The following is a 16,325-nucleotide window of genomic DNA, read 5'->3' as shown; positions in this document are numbered from 1 at the left end:
TTTCTGTCATGCTCTCTCTCCCTAACCTTCACCCCACCTCTCTTCCACACTCTCTACCTTAACTCTCTCTCTCTCTCTCCCCCCCGTCTCCCTCTCTATCGTTTCTGTAGGAAGTCTGGTGTAGAATTTGAACCAGAGGAGAGCCCAGGCAGCAGCAGCAACAGTAGCAGTAGTAGCAGCTACAGCAGTAGTGGGGCAGTAGATGCCCTACCCCCAGCCCCAGTTCCTCCCCAGGCCCCTGCAGGAGAGAAGAGAGAGGACAGCTCCTGCTCTGACTCAGGCAGCTCTGTAGAGTCCAGCGAGGAGGAACCTGCCATGTTCTCTAACTTTTTAAGTGGTGCGAATCCCCTCAGCTCCGTCTCTTCTGCTGTCAGAGGAAGTCTGTTTGGGGATAATGCGGAGGGGGACAAACAGAAAGCAGGCACTCAGCAGCCTGGGTCAGGCCCTGGCCCTCGGAAGGCCCCGCAGCAGGGACATATGAAACAGGACCAGGCACCTCTTAAACAGGGAGGACCCCAGCTCCAGGGGAATGGCCAGGCTGGTCAAGCAGACAAACCTAGCGAGCAGCAAGCCACCACTAAGGGTGGACCAAAACAGCAAGCCCCTGCTAAGGGTGGACCACAACAGGAAGCCCCTGATAAGGGTGGAACTCAACAGCAAGGACCTCATAAAGGTGGGCCTCAACAGGAAGGACCTGGTAAAGGAAGACTACAACAAGCCCTCCAGCAGCAAGGACCTCCTAAAGCTGGACCACAACAAGATTCCCCTGTGGTAGGGGCTCAACAGCAAGCCCCTGCTAAGGGTGGACCACAACAACAATGGTCACCTAAGGTTGGGGCTCAAGAACAAGCTCCTAAGGGTGGACCACAACAGCAAGGTTCGCCTATGTTTGGAGCTCAACAGCAAGCCCCTGCTAAAAGTGGACCCCAACAGCAAGGTTCGCATAAAGTTGGGGCTCAACATCAAGGCTCTTACTAAAGTTGGACCCCAACAACAAGGTTCACCTAAGGTTGGAGCTCAACAGCAAGCCCCTTCTAAGGGTAGACCACAACAGCAAGGGTCCCCTAAGGTTGGAGTTCAGCAGCAGGGCTCCCCCAGGACTACACCACAGCAGCAGGCTTCTGGTAAACCTGGGACTCAGTCTAATGCTGGACCTATGGCTGGATCTAAACACCTGTGTCCAGTGTGTAACACTACTGGACTCAACCTGAACACCAAGGAGCTACCCAACCATAACACCTGCACACAGTGTAAGACTGTCGTCTGCAGCTTGTGTGGCTTCAGTCCTCCTGACTCGGGTGTAAGTAGAGATTAATTCCAGTATATATTTAACATTAGAAACTGAGTGGTTTGACTCTTGAACTCTGATTGGCTGAAAGGCATGGTATATCAGACCGTATACCACAGATATTACAAAATTTTTAGTTTAACTGATGTCATTAGTCTGGTAACCAGTTTATAATAGCAATAAGGCTCCTCGAGGGTTTGTGATATATGGCCAATATACCAGGCACTCTGCATTGCGCGTAAGAACAGCCCTTAGTCGTGTTATATTGCACATATACCACACCCCCGGGCCTTATTGCTGAAGTATACAGTACCAGTCAAAAGTTTGGACACACCTACTCAATCAAGGGTTTTTCTTTATTTGGACTATTTTCTACACTGTAGAATAATAGTGAAGACATGAAAACAATGAAATAACACATATGGAATCATGTAGTAACCAAAAAAGTGTTAAACAAATCAACATATATTTTATATTTGAGATTCTTCAAAGTAGCCACCCTTGGCATCCTCTATGTTTTTTTCTTTAAAAATAAAGAAAAACCCTTGTTTCCAAACTTTTGACTGGTTGTAACACTCGTCGTCGGTGGAAGGAAGAGTAGACCAAAGCGCAGCATGGAAAGTGTTCATGATATTTATTTACAAGAAACATTCAAACAAAAATAACAAATCCAAAAATGAAAGCGAACAGTACCGTCAGGCACAGACACTAAACAGAAAATAACACCCCACAAAACCAAACAGAAAATCACAACTTATATATGATCCCCAATCGGAGACAACGATACACAGCTGCCTCTGATTGGGAACCACACTCGGCAAAACAACAAAGAAATAGAAAACATAGATTTTCCCACCGAGTCACATCCTGACCTAACCAAACATAGAGAATAAATAAGGATCTCTAAGGTCAGGGCGTGACACTGGTACTGTATATTGTTAGTAATTTATCAGTTATTTAACAGTAGGCCTAATATATTATTTTTGACCTTAGTTCACCTTGTAGCATTTGTACTATGAATCACATTCTATGTCAAACTATTTAGATATGTTTTTGTACAGTGGGGAATTGAGCATAATTGGGCCTGGCCAACTTGATTTGATCAGTCAGAATATTGACTTTAGTTACCACTTAGCAGGCTGCTTCAAGAGAGTAATCTGATTTATTGACAGTTCAGTCAGCATGCTCACTACAGTCATTAACATGGTAGGAGGGTAATTGCCTGTAATGTAAAAACGAAGACACAATGTTATTCTAATATTCACATATTTTGAACAATAAATTAAAACCACTATGTACTACTAGTATGAATTTAGAACAAAAGATAGACCATGAAAAATAACCTTGATCATGATAATGGTTCACAGATGTGTTTTGTTAAAGAAAATCAGTATATGATGCTAAAACCATGATTTCCATTGCAGGGTAAGGAGTGGCTATGTCTGACCTGCCAGATGCAGAGAGCACTCGGAGGCTCTTACCCACCTGGACCCCCTAAGATGAAGCCCCAGCCTTCACCCAACAAAGCCTCTACATCTCGTGCACCACAGAACAAAGACACTCCAACACCAGACTCCCCTCAGAGGAAACCTGCTACATCAGCAACACAGCCACCCAAGACAGAGGTTGCTAAAGCAGCAGACCCCCAGAAACCTGCCAGCTCAGCTCCTGCTCAGAAGACAATACAGGAGAACCGGAGAACATCAGGGCTTCAGAAACCACCAGAGCAGCCAGGCCAATCTGGGCTTAAGCAGAGTAATGCTTCCCCATCCACACAGCAGGAGCCTGGGAAGCCTCAAAGAAGTGGAGCCTCTCCTGCCAAAGCTGTGCCACCAGAGGCCCAGCCCACCAAGCAGGAGTCAGGGGGCTTCTTCGACTTTGGTGGTCCTAAATCTCAGCCTGCCCCCTCAAAGCCTGAAGAGTCAGTGTCTGGGAAGATGTTTGGCTTTGGCTCCTCTATCTTCAGCTCTGCATCCACTTTGATCACCTCAGCTGTTCATGATGAGCCCCGCTTCACACCCCCAGCTTCCCCCAAGGTGTCTGCACCGGTCCAGGCCTCTCCCAAGATGCCCCCTGCAAAGGAGATCAAACCACCTGCTGCTCAGAGAGCAGAGGAGAATAAAGCAGAGCAACCCCAGCAGGCCACGTTTCCCCCATCAGTACAGGCCAAAGTGGACAAACTCCCATCAGAGCCGCCAAATGGAGCAGCATCCTCCCAACCAGCTCCCAAAGCAGGCCAGTCCACCTGTCCACTCTGCAAGGTGGAATTCAACAAGGGCTCCAAGGACCCTCCCAACTACAACACCTGCACAGAATGCAAGAACACTGTCTGCAACCTCTGTGGATTTAACCCTATGCCACATGTTACCGAGGTAAGATGGCTGTATCATTTTCACTGCTCTGTGGCTGTATTTATTGATTAATAGTATAACAATATTTTCACATCTACAGTCCTATGCCCTGGCAATGCTGCCATTAACCTATGTAGACCCATTGGTGCTGTGGTGTCACTATAATATTTTAGAAGATGCTATTTCACTGTCACAATCCCCTCAAAATTGACCGCGTCAATATAGTGCAATATAATGCTAGGTAATATTAATTAGCTGCCACCACTTTACTACAAGCTGTTAAATCTTACAATTTGATGCTGACGACTCATTCATTTGCAATTTTGCAATCGATCATGCGTTGAGCCAGAGACTGGGATTCAGAAAGGGTCATGTAAACAGGCCCCACGTCACACTAAGTTCTGATTTCTACACAGTCATTCGTGGGTAAGGCCTACATGATCACTGCCACTCAGATGCACTCTGGTGTACATGATGGTTATAAAGCAAGCTATTTTGAGGATGTGATTATCTCTAAGAGAGTTTTAACTGGCTTGCTTAATGAGTAATTCTGTCAAATCTCTCATCATCAATGTTCATTGGAGCAGAGTAAAGCTAGTCTTGCTTCACTGTGTAGAGACGGATGCAAGGCTGTAGCACAATAATCAATCTGGTGAATGCACACAATTATATATTATCTCTCCAGAGGCACTATTCTGACCCAAAGCTTATAACTAAAGCAAGCACACACCTTCAAGTGTAATTCCAGACCACTGTGCTGGGTTCCCCAATGCCTGGCTATGATTGAATCTTATACCTTCGCTTATATGCATTGTGATGGATTCTGCTAGAGATGCATTCAGCATAATGGTTTTAGTGAGATATTCACAGCTAAATCCATGCTGGCGCGGTAATGACACGGGTTTGTGATAGGTCGAAAGCTGCTGTAGACAAAGCCTTTTTATCCCCAGACTGCGCTACACTGTCAGGGAACACCGTGTTGGGTGGTGCTCTACATGGACACTCCGTCTTCTAGGTTATCTGCAGCACAAAAGGACTTGACACTTGACTCTGTAATTCAATGCACACTGTTTGTAGGGTAGATTGGCAAGGACAGTCCAAGGCCACTTGATCTCACGTGATGCCAGTATAGACTCATGATAGTGGTCTACACTAGAAATCTGCAGAATGGAGAGCTTGCTATGTTTGTGAGTGGAATGCAGACCTGTGACTCTTACCATCACAGAGGCCTCGTACCATCACAGAGGCCTCGTACCATCACAGAGGCCTCGTACCATTACAGGAGGCAGTGGGAGGTATGGTCAACTTTTCCACAAGTGGCCTTTGGTCTGATAGCCTGCATTACGTGCTTCCCTCAGGAGGGCGGTAATCACTATCAGAGAGCAGATAAACAGATACAATCACCAAGCTCATGTATGTAGACCTGATGGTCCTCTGACCATTTACAGTATCCCACTGCTGGCTTGCCTTTGAAGCTCAGCATGGTCAGTCCTGGTCAGTCCCTGGACGGGAGACCAGATGCAGCTGGAGGTGGGGTTGGAGCGCCAGTGGGGGGTGGCACGCTTCCCTCTGGTCTTAGGAGATCCCAATGCCCCATGGCAGTGATGGGAACATTGCCCTGAGTAGGGTGCTGTCTTTCAGATGGGACGTTAAACAGGTATCCTGACTCACTGTGGTCACAAAATAATCTGATGGCACTTATTGTAACAGTAGGGATGTTAACCCCGGCCACCTAATCACCTCTCATTCCTAATTGGCATATATCACTCCTCACCTCTCCACCTGATAGCTTATGTGTGGTGAGGGTTCTGCCGTATATTGGTTCCGTGCATCACCCAAGTGCGTGCTACACATTGGTGGTGGATGAGGTGAGCTTCCCCCTTGCTATGTAAAAGCGCTTTGGATGTCTAGAAAAGCAGTATATACAGTGCGTTTGGAAAGTATTCAAAAATGGATTAAATAAAAATAATCCTCATCAATCTACACACAATACCCCATAATGACAATGTGAAAACAGATTTTTATAAATGTTTGCAAATTTATAAAAAATAGAAAACAGAAATACCTTATTTACATAAGTATACAGCCCCTTTGCTATGAGACTCGAATTGAGCTCAGGTGCATCCTGTCTCCATTGATCATCCTTGAGATGTTCCTACAACTTGATTGGAGTCCATCTGTGGTGCAATCAATTGATGGGACATGATTTAGAAAGTCACACCCCTGTCTATATAAGGTCTCACAGTTGACAGTGCATGTCAGAGCAAATACCAAGCCATGAGTTTGAAGGAATTGCCGTAGAGCTCAGAGACAGGGTTGTGTTGAGGCACAGATCTGGGGAAGGGTACCAAAAAATGTCTGCAGCATTGAAGGACACAAAGAACAAAGTGGCCTCCATCATTCTTAAATGGAAGAAGTTTGGAACCACCAATACTCTTCCTAGAGCTGGCCGCCCAGCCAAACTGAGCAATCGGGGGAGAAGAGCCTTGGTCAGGGAGGAGACCAAGAACACGATGGTCACTCTGACAAAGCTCCAGAGTTCCTATGTGGAGATGAGAAACAAGATTCTCTGGTGTTATGAAATCAAGATTGAAATCTTTGGCCTGAATGCCATGTGTCGCGTCTGGAGTAAACCTGGCACCATCCCTAAGGTGAAGCATGGTGGTGGCAGCATTATGCTGTGGGGATGTTTTTCAGCTACAGGGACTTGGAGACTAGTCAGGATCGAGGGAAAGATGAACGAAGAAAAGTACAGAGAGATTCTTGATGAAAACCTGCTCCAGAGCACTCAGGACCTCAGAGTGGTGCGTAAGTTCAATTTCCAACAGGACAACGACCCTAAGCACACAGCCAAAACAACGCAAAAGTGGCTTCGGTACAAGTCTCTGAATATCCTTGAGTGGCTCAGCCAAAGCCAGGACTTGAACCCGATCTAACATCTCTGGAGAGACCAAAAAATTGCTTTGCAGGGATGCTCCCCATCCAAGTTGAAGGAGCATGAGAATATTGGGAGAAACTCCCCAAATACAGGTGTGTCAAGCTTGTAGCGTCATATCATAGAAGACTCAAGGCTTTAATCACTGCCAATGGTGCTTTAACAAAGTACCGAGGAAAGGGTCTGAATACTTCTATAAATGTGATTTTTCAGTTTTAAATGTTTTATACATTTGCAAAAAAATTTACAAACCTTTTTTTGGTTTGTTATTATGGGGTATTGTATTTAGATTGATGAGGGAAAAAAACAATTCTATCCATTTTAGAATACATCTGTAAGGTAATAAAATGTGAATAAAATCAAGGGGTCTGAAAACCTTTTGCATGTGAAATAAATTATTATTATTGTTACTATTTACAGTAGGGGCCATTGGAATTGTGAGTGCAGGCAGTCAGCTATGTAGGACACATTATCGACCTGGAACGATTTTGACCTCATCCCGTCAGTAGAGGATGCCTGGTTATTCTTTAAAAGGGCTTTCCTCACCATCTTAAATAAGCATGTCCCATTAAAAAAATGTAGAACTAAGAACAGAATATAGCCCTTGGTTCACTCCAGACTTCACCCCCTCACTTCTCCTTCACCCAAGTCGCGTTAGCTGATGTTCTGAAATCTGGACCCCTACAAATCAGATGGGCTAGACAATCTGGAACCTCTCTTTCTAAAATGATCCACTGCAATTGTTGCAACTCCTATTACTAGCCTGTTCAACCTCTCTTTCATATTGTCTGAGATCCCTAAAGATTGGAAAGCTGCCGCGGTCATCCTCCTCTTCAAAGGGGGAGACACTCTAGACCCAAACTGTTCCAGACCTATATCCATCCTGCCCTGCCTTTCTAAAGTCTTTGAAAGCCAAGTTAACAAACAGATCACTGACCTTTTCGAATCCCACCGTACCTTCTCCGCTATGCAATCTGGTTTCCGAGCTTATTATGGGTGCACCTCAGCCATGCTCAAGGTCCTAAACGACATCATATCCGCCATTGATAAAAGACAGAACTGTGCAACCGTCTTCATCGACCTGGCCAAGGCTTTCGACTCTGTCAATCACCCCATTCTTATCGGCAGACTCAACAGCCTTGGTGTCTCAAATGACTGCCTCGCCTGGTTCACCAACTACATATCAGATACAGTTCAGTGTGTCAAATTGGAGGGCCTGTTGTCCGGACCTCTGGCAGTCTCTATGGAGGTGCCTCAGGGTTCAAATCTCGGGCCAACTCTTTTCTCTGTATATATCAATGATGTTGCTCTTGCTGCTGGTGATTCTCTGATCCACCTCCACGCAGACGACACCATTCTGTATACTTCTGGCCCTTCTTTGGACTTTGTGTTAACATACCTCCAGACGAGCTTCAATGCCATACAACACTCTTTCAGTGGCCTCCAACTGTTCTTAAATTCAAGGTAAACTAAATGCATGCTCTTCAACCGATTGCTGCCTGCATCCGACTAGCATCACTACTCTGGACGGTTCTGACTTAGAATATGTGGACAACTACAAATACCTAGGTGTTTGGTTAGACTGTAAACTCTCCTTCCAGACTCACATTAAGCATCTCCAATCCAAATTTAAATCTATAATCGGCTTCCTATTTCACAACAAAGCCTCCTTCACTCATGCTGCTAAACATACCGTAGTAAAACTGACTATCCTACTGATCCTTGACTTCGGCGATGTCATTTACAAAATAGCCTCGAACACTCTACTCAGCAAATTGGATGCAGTCTATCACAGTGCCATCCGTTTTGTCACCAAAGCCCCATATACTATCCACCACTGCGACCTGTATGCTATCGATGGCTGGCCCTCGCTTCATATTCGTCACCGAACCCACTGGCTCCAGGTCATCTATAAGTCTTTGCTAGTTAAAGCCCCGCCTAATCTCAGCTCACTGGTCACCATAGCAGTACTCATAGCACGTGCTCCAGCAGGTATATTCACTGGTCATCCCCAAAGCCAACTCCTCCTTTGGCCTTTCCTGCCAGGTCTCTGCTGCCAATGACTGGAACGAATTGCAAAAATCTCTGAAGCTGGAGACTTATATCTCCCTCACTAACTTTAAGGATCAGCTGTCAGAGCAGCTTACTGATCACTGCACCTGTACACAGCCCATCTGTAAATAGCCCACCCAACTACCTCATCCCCATTTTCTTGTTTATTTTTGCTCTTTTGCACCACAGTATTTCTACTTCAACATCATCATCTGCACATCTATCACTGCAGTGTTAATGCTAAATTGTAATTATTTCGCCACTATGGCCTATTGCTTTTCCTCCCTATTTGTACTACATTTGCACACAATGTTTATAGATTTTTCTATTGTATTATTGACTGTACATTTGTTTTCCCATGTGTAATTCTGTGTTGCTGTTTTTGTCGCACTGCTTTGCTTTATCTTGGCCAGGTCGCGATTGTAAATGAGAACTTGTTCTCAACTACCTTACCTGGTTAAATAAAGGTTCAATACATTTTTAGGCTGATGATCAGCTCCCTCCTAAGTGACAGTCAAAGAATTACGCTAAGGTATAGCCTCTTGTGTAAACAACATAGAGTATTTACTCTGAATACTATTGGCTAATGGCTACAGTATAATAATATCAATCAATAATTGCTTAATTACCCAAAAAGGTGTATTTAGCAAACATGAAATAATTACGAATATATTTTACAAAATGGGTGAACGCTGTCTTCTCTAATAGTTCATTTCATACTTGAATTTCCTTGAGGACACTGACATGAATTTAAACCATCTTAGCTTCAACACAACACACTAGCAATGTCTTGTTACTGATGTTTAGTGGCAACTAGAATTTAAAATCAGCTTGGGCTCCTCTACAAAGACTTAAAACTAACTCATAATGATAGGCACAGAACATAGTGAATGTTTTCATGAAGGTGTTTATCAGCATTAAGGAACACTGCTTTTTGTTTACTGATTATGTTGAACATGAAATCAGGTTAATAGATGATATTGAACCATGTAGTATCATGTTATTTGACCATCTTAACACTGTTGTTTTCCTTCAGTTGAAGGAGTGGCTGTGTTTGAACTGCCAGACGAAGAGAATGGAATCCCCACGACCTCCCATGATAAAACCCCAACCTTCTCCCAACAACGGTTCTGCACCTCAGAGGACCACTGTCCCTCCCAGCACACCCCAAAAGAAAGGCACTCCAACACCAGACTCCCCTCAGAGGAAACCTGCTACATCAGCAACACAGCCACCCAAGACAGAGGTTGCTAAAGCAGCAGACCCTCAGAAACCTGCCAGCTCAGCTCCTGCTCAGAAGACAATACAGGAGAACCGGAGAACATCAGGGCTTCAGAAACCACCAGAGCAGCCAGGCCAACCTGGGCTTAAGCAGAGTAATGCTTCCCCATCCACACAGCAGGAGCCTGGGAAGCCTCAAAGAAGTGGAGCCTCTCCTGCCAAAGCTGTGCCACCAGAGGCCCAGCCCACCAAGCAGGAGACAGGGGGCTTCTTCGACTTTGGTGGTCCTAAATCTCAGCCTGCCCCCTCAAAGCCTGAAGAGTCAGTGTCTGGGAAGATGTTTGGCTTTGGCTCCTCTATCTTCAGCTCTGCATCCACTTTGATCACCTCAGCTGTTCATGATGAGCCCCGCTTCACACCCCCAGCTTCCCCCAAGGTGTCTGCACCGGTCCAGGCCTCTCCCAAGATGCCCCCTGCAAAGGAGATCAAACCACCTGCTGCTCAGAGAGCAGAGGAGAATAAAGCAGAGCAACCCCAGCAGGCCACATTTCCCCCATCATTACAGGCCAAAGTGGACAAACTCCCATCAGAGCCTCCAAATGGAGCAGCATCCTCCCAACCAGCTCCCAAAGCAGGCCAGTCCACCTGTCCACTCTGCAAGGTGGAATTCAACAAGGGCTCCAAGGACCCTCCCAACTACAACACCTGCACAGAATGCAAGAACACTGTCTGCAACCTCTGTGGATTTAACCCTATGCCACATGTTACCGAGGTAAGATGGCTGTATCATTTTCACTGCTCTGTGGCTGTATTTATTGATTAATAGTATAACAATATTTTCACATCTACAGTCCTATGCCCTGGCAATGCTGCCATTAACCTATGTAGACCCATTGGTGCTGTGGTGTCACTATAATATTTTAGAAGATGCTATTTCACTGTCACAATCCCCTCAAAATTGACCGCGTCAATATAGTGCAATATAATGCTAGGTAATATTAATTAGCTGCCACCACTTTACTACAAGCTGTTAAATCTTACAATTTGATGCTGACGACTCATTCATTTGCAATTTTGCAATCGATCATGCGTTGAGCCAGAGACTGGGATTCAGAAAGGGTCATGTAAACAGGCCCCACGTCACACTAAGTTCTGATTTCTACACAGTCATTCGTGGGTAAGGCCTACATGATCACTGCCACTCAGATGCACTCTGGTGTACATGATGGTTATAAAGCAAGCTATTTTGAGGATGTGATTATCTCTAAGAGAGTTTTAACTGGCTTGCTTAATGAGTCATTCTGTCAAATCTCTCATCATCAATGTTCATTGGAGCAGAGTAAAGCTAGTCTTGCTTCACTGTGTAGAGACGGATGCAAGGCTGTAGCACAATAATCAATCTGGTGAATGCACACAATTATATATTATCTCTCCAGAGGCACTATTCTGACCCAAAGCTTATAACTAAAGCAAGCACACACCTTCAAGTGTAATTCCAGACCACTGTGCTGGGTTCCCCAATGCCTGGCTATGATTGAATCTTATACCTTCGCTGGCATGCTTTGTGATGGATTCTGCTAGAGATGCATTCAGCATAATGGTTTTAGTGAGATATTCACAGCTAAATCCATGCTGGCGCGGTAATGACACGGGTTTGTGATAGGTCGAAAGCTGCTGTAGACAAAGCCTTTTTATCCCCAGACTGCGCTTCACTGTCAGGGAACACCGTGTTGGGTGGTGCTCTACATGGACACTCCGTCTTCTAGGTTATCTGCAGAGAGTTTTAACTGGCTTGCTTAATGAGTCATTCTGTCAAATCTCTCATCATCAATGTTCATTGGAGCAGAGTAAAGCTAGTCTTGCTTCACTGTGTAGAGACGGATGCAAGGCTGTAGCACAATAATCAATCTGGTGAATGCACACAATTATATATTATCTCTCCAGAGGCACTATTCTGACCCAAAGCTTATAACTAAAGCAAGCACACACCTTCAAGTGTAATTCCAGACCACTGTGCTGGGTTCCCCAATGCCTGGCTATGATTGAATCTTATACCTTCGCTGGCATGCTTTGTGATGGATTCTGCTAGAGATGCATTCAGCATAATGGTTTTAGTGAGATATTCACAGCTAAATCCATGCTGGCGCGGTAATGACACGGGTTTGTGATAGGTCGAAAGCTGCTGTAGACAAAGCCTTTTTATCCCCAGACTGCGCTACACTGTCAGGGAACACCGTGTTGGGTGGTGCTCTACATGGACACTCCGTCTTCTAGGTTATCTGCAGCACAAAAGGACTTGACACTTGACTCTGTAATTCAATGCACACTGTTTGTAGGGTAGATTGGCAAGGACAGTCCAAGGCCACTTGATCTCACGTGATGCCAGTATAGACTCATGATAGTGGTCTACACTAGAAATCTGCAGAATGGAGAGCTTGCTATGTTTGTGAGTGGAATGCAGACCTGTGACTCTCTTACCATCACAGAGGCCTCGTACCATCACAGAGGCCTCGTACCATCACAGAGGCCTCGTACCATTACAGGAGGCAGTGGGAGGTATGGTCAACTTTTCCACAAGTGGCCTTTGGTCTGATAGCCTGCATTACGTGCTTCCCTCAGGAGGGCGGTAATCACTATCAGAGAGCAGATAAACAGATACAATCACCAAGCTCATGTATGTAGACCTGATGGTCCTCTGACCATTTACAGTATCCCACTGCTGGCTTGCCTTTGAAGCTCAGCATGGTCAGTCCTGGTCAGTCCCTGGACGGGAGACCAGATGCAGCTGGAGGTGGGGTTGGAGCGCCAGTGGGGGGTGGCACGCTTCCCTCTGGTCTTAGGAGATCCCAATGCCCCATGGCAGTGATGGGAACATTGCCCTGAGTAGGGTGCTGTCTTTCAGATGGGACGTTAAACAGGTATCCTGACTCACTGTGGTCACAAAATAATCTGATGGCACTTATTGTAAGAGTAGGGATGTTAACCCCGGCCACCTAATCACCTCTCATTCCTAATTGGCATATATCACTCCTCACCTCTCCACCTGATAGCTTATGTGTGGTGAGGGTTCTGCCGTATATTGGTTCCGTGCATCACCCAAGTGCGTGCTACACATTGGTGGTGGATGAGGTGAGCTTCCCCCTTGCTATGTAAAAGCGCTTTGGATGTCTAGAAAAGCAGTATATACAGTGCGTTTGGAAAGTATTCAAAAATGGATTAAATAAAAATAATCCTCATCAATCTACACACAATACCCCATAATGACAATGTGAAAACAGATTTTTATAAATGTTTGCAAATTTATAAAAAATAGAAAACAGAAATACCTTATTTACATAAGTATACAGCCCCTTTGCTATGAGACTCGAATTGAGCTCAGGTGCATCCTGTCTCCATTGATCATCCTTGAGATGTTTCTACAACTTGATTGTAGTCCATCTGTGGTGCATTCAATTGATGGGACATGATGTAGAAAGTCACACCCCTGTCTATATAAGGTCTCACAGTTGACAGTGCATGTCAGAGCAAATACCAAGCCATGAGGTTGAAGGAATTGCCGTAGAGCTCAGAGACAGGGTTGTGTTGAGGCACAGATCTGGGGAAGGGTACCAAAAAATGTCTGCAGCATTGAAGGACACAAAGAACAAAGTGGCCTCCATCATTCTTAAATGGAAGAAGTTTGGAAGCACCAATACTCTTCCTAGAGCTGGCCGCCCAGCCAAACTGAGCAATCGGGGGAGAAGAGCCTTGGTCAGGGAGGAGACCAAGAACCCGATGGTCACTCTGACAAAGCTCCAGAGTTCCTATGTGGAGATGAGAAACAAGATTCTCTGGTGTTATGAAATCAAGATTGAAATCTTTGGCCTGAATGCCATGTGTCGCGTCTGGAGTAAACCTGGCACCATCCCTAAGGTGAAGCATGGTGGTGGCAGCATTATGCTGTGGGGATGTTTTTCAGCTACAGGGACTTGGAGACTAGTCAGGATCGAGGGAAAGATGAACGAAGAAAAGTACAGAGAGATTCTTGATGAAAACCTGCTCCAGAGCACTCAGGACCTCAGAGTGGGGCGTAAGTTCAATTTCCAACAGGACAACGACCCTAAGCACACAGCCAAAACAACGCAAAAGTGGCTTCGGTACAAGTCTCTGAATATCCTTGAGTGGCTCAGCCAAAGCCAGGACTTGAACCCGATCTAACATCTCTGGAGAGACCAAAAAATTGCTTTGCAGGGATGCTCCCCATCCAAGTTGAAGGAGCATGAGAATATTGGGAGAAACTCCCCAAATACAGGTGTGTCAAGCTTGTAGCGTCATATCATAGAAGAATCAAGGCTTTAATCACTGCCAATGGTGCTTTAACAAAGTACCGAGGAAAGGGTCTGAATACTTCTATAAATGTGATTTTTCAGTTTTAAATGTTTTATACATTTGCAAAAAAAATGTACAAACCTTTTTTTGGTCTGTTATTATGGGGTATTGTATTTAGATTGATGAGGGAAAAAAACAATTCTATCCATTTTAGAATACATCTGTAAGGTAATAAAATGTGAATAAAATCAAGGGGTCTGAAAACCTTTTGCATGTGAAATAAATTATTATTATTGTTACTATTTACAGTAGGGGCCATTGGAATTGTGAGTGCAGGCAGTCAGCTATGTAGGACACATTATCGACCTGGAACGATTTTGACCTCATTCCGTCAGTAGAGGATGCCTGGTTATTCTTTAAAAGGGCTTTCCTCACCATCTTAAATAAGCATGTCCCATTAAAAAAATGTAGAACTAAGAACAGATATAGCCCTTGGTTCACTCCAGACTTCACCCCCCCCCACTTCTCCTTCACCCAAGTCGAGTTAACTGATGTTCTGAAATCTGGACCCCTACAAATCAGATGGGCTAGACAATCTGGAACCTCTCTTTCTAAAATTATCCACTGCAATTGTTGCAACTCCTATTAGAAGCCTGTTCAACCTCTCTTTCATATTGCCTGAGATCCCTAAAGATTGGAAAGCTGCCGCGGTCATCCTCCTCTTCAAAGGGGGAGACACTCTAGACCCAAACTGTTCCAGACCTATATCCATCCTGCCCTGCCTATCTAAAGTCTTTGAAAGCCAAGTTAACAAACAGATCACTGACCATTTCGAATCCCACCGTACCTTCTCCGCTATGCAATCTGGTTTCCGAGCTTATTATGGGTGCACCTCAGCCATGCTCAAGGTCCTAAACGACATCATATCCGCCATTGATAAAAGACAGAACTGTGCAACCGTCTTCATCGACCTGGCCAAGGCTTTCGACTCTGTCAATCACCCCATTCTTATCGGCAGACTCAACAGCCTTGGTGTCTCAAATGACTGCCTCGCCTGGTTCACCAACTACATATCAGATACAGTTCAGTGTGTCAAATTGGAGGGCCTGTTGTCCGGACCTCTGGCAGTCTCTATGGAGGTGCCTCAGGGTTCAAATCTCGGGCCAACTCTTTTCTCTGTATATATCAATGATGTTGCTCTTGCTGCTGGTGATTCTCTGATCCACCTCCACGCAGACGACACCATTCTGTATACTTCTGGCCCTTCTTTGGACTTTGTGTTAACATACCTCCAGACGAGCTTCAATGCCATACAACACTCTTTCAGTGGCCTCCAACTGTTCTTAAATTCAAGGTAAACTAAATGCATGCTCTTCAACCGATTGCTGCCTGCATCCGACTAGCATCACTACTCTGGACGGTTCTGACTTAGAATATGTGGACAACTACAAATACCTAGGTGTTTGGTTAGACTGTAAACTCTCCTTCCAGACTCACATTAAGCATCTCCAATCCAAATTTAAATCTATAATCGGCTTCCTATTTCACAACAAAGCCTCCTTCACTCATGCTGCTAAACATACCGTAGTAAAACTGACTATCCTACTGATCCTTGACTTCGGCGATGTCATTTACAAAATAGCCTCGAACACTCTACTCAGCAAATTGGATGCAGTCTATCACAGTGCCATCCGTTTTGTCACCAAAGCCCCATATACTATCCACCACTGCGACCTGTATGCTATCGATGGCTGGCCCTCGCTTCATATTCGTCACCGAACCCACTGGCTCCAGGTCATCTATAAGTCTTTCCTAGTTAAAGCCCCGCCTAATCTCAGCTCACTGGTCACCATAGCAGTTCTCATAGCACGTGCTCCAGCAGGTATATTTCACTGGTCATCCCCAAAGCCAACTCCTCCTTTGGCCTTTCCTGCCAGGTCTCTGCTGCCAATGACTGGAACGAATTGCAAAAATCTCTGAAGCTGGAGACTTATATCTCCCTCACTAACTTTAAGGATCAGCTGTCAGAGCAGCTTACTGATCACTGCACCTGTACACAGCCCATCTGTAAATAGCCCACCCAACTACCTCATCCCCATTTTCTTGTTTATTTTTGCTCTTTTGCACCACAGTATCTCTACTTCAACATCATCATCTGCACATCTATCAC

General features: G+C 45.1%; 1 protein-coding gene across 1 annotated transcript in view; it reads left to right on the top strand.

Moving 5' to 3' along the window:
* Positions 1-242: 242 nt before the first annotated feature.
* LOC124042687 (mucin-17-like) overlaps positions 243-16,325 on the top strand; it is a 50,173-nt gene continuing 34,090 nt past the window's right edge. Inside the window, exons 1-3 of the mRNA XM_046360815.1 lie at positions 243-1,300; positions 2,713-3,660; positions 9,663-10,619. Coding sequence (XP_046216771.1) covers positions 1,157-1,300; positions 2,713-3,660; positions 9,663-10,619 — 2,049 coding nt within the window. The 5' untranslated portion in view covers positions 243-1,156. The remainder of the gene's footprint in view (positions 1,301-2,712; positions 3,661-9,662; positions 10,620-16,325) is intronic.

This window comes from Oncorhynchus gorbuscha, linkage group LG01, assembly GCF_021184085.1.
Source record: "Oncorhynchus gorbuscha isolate QuinsamMale2020 ecotype Even-year linkage group LG01, OgorEven_v1.0, whole genome shotgun sequence".
In the NCBI taxonomy this organism is placed as follows: domain Eukaryota; kingdom Metazoa; phylum Chordata; class Actinopteri; order Salmoniformes; family Salmonidae; genus Oncorhynchus; species Oncorhynchus gorbuscha.
This window is presented reverse-complemented; position numbering and strand designations above follow the sequence as displayed.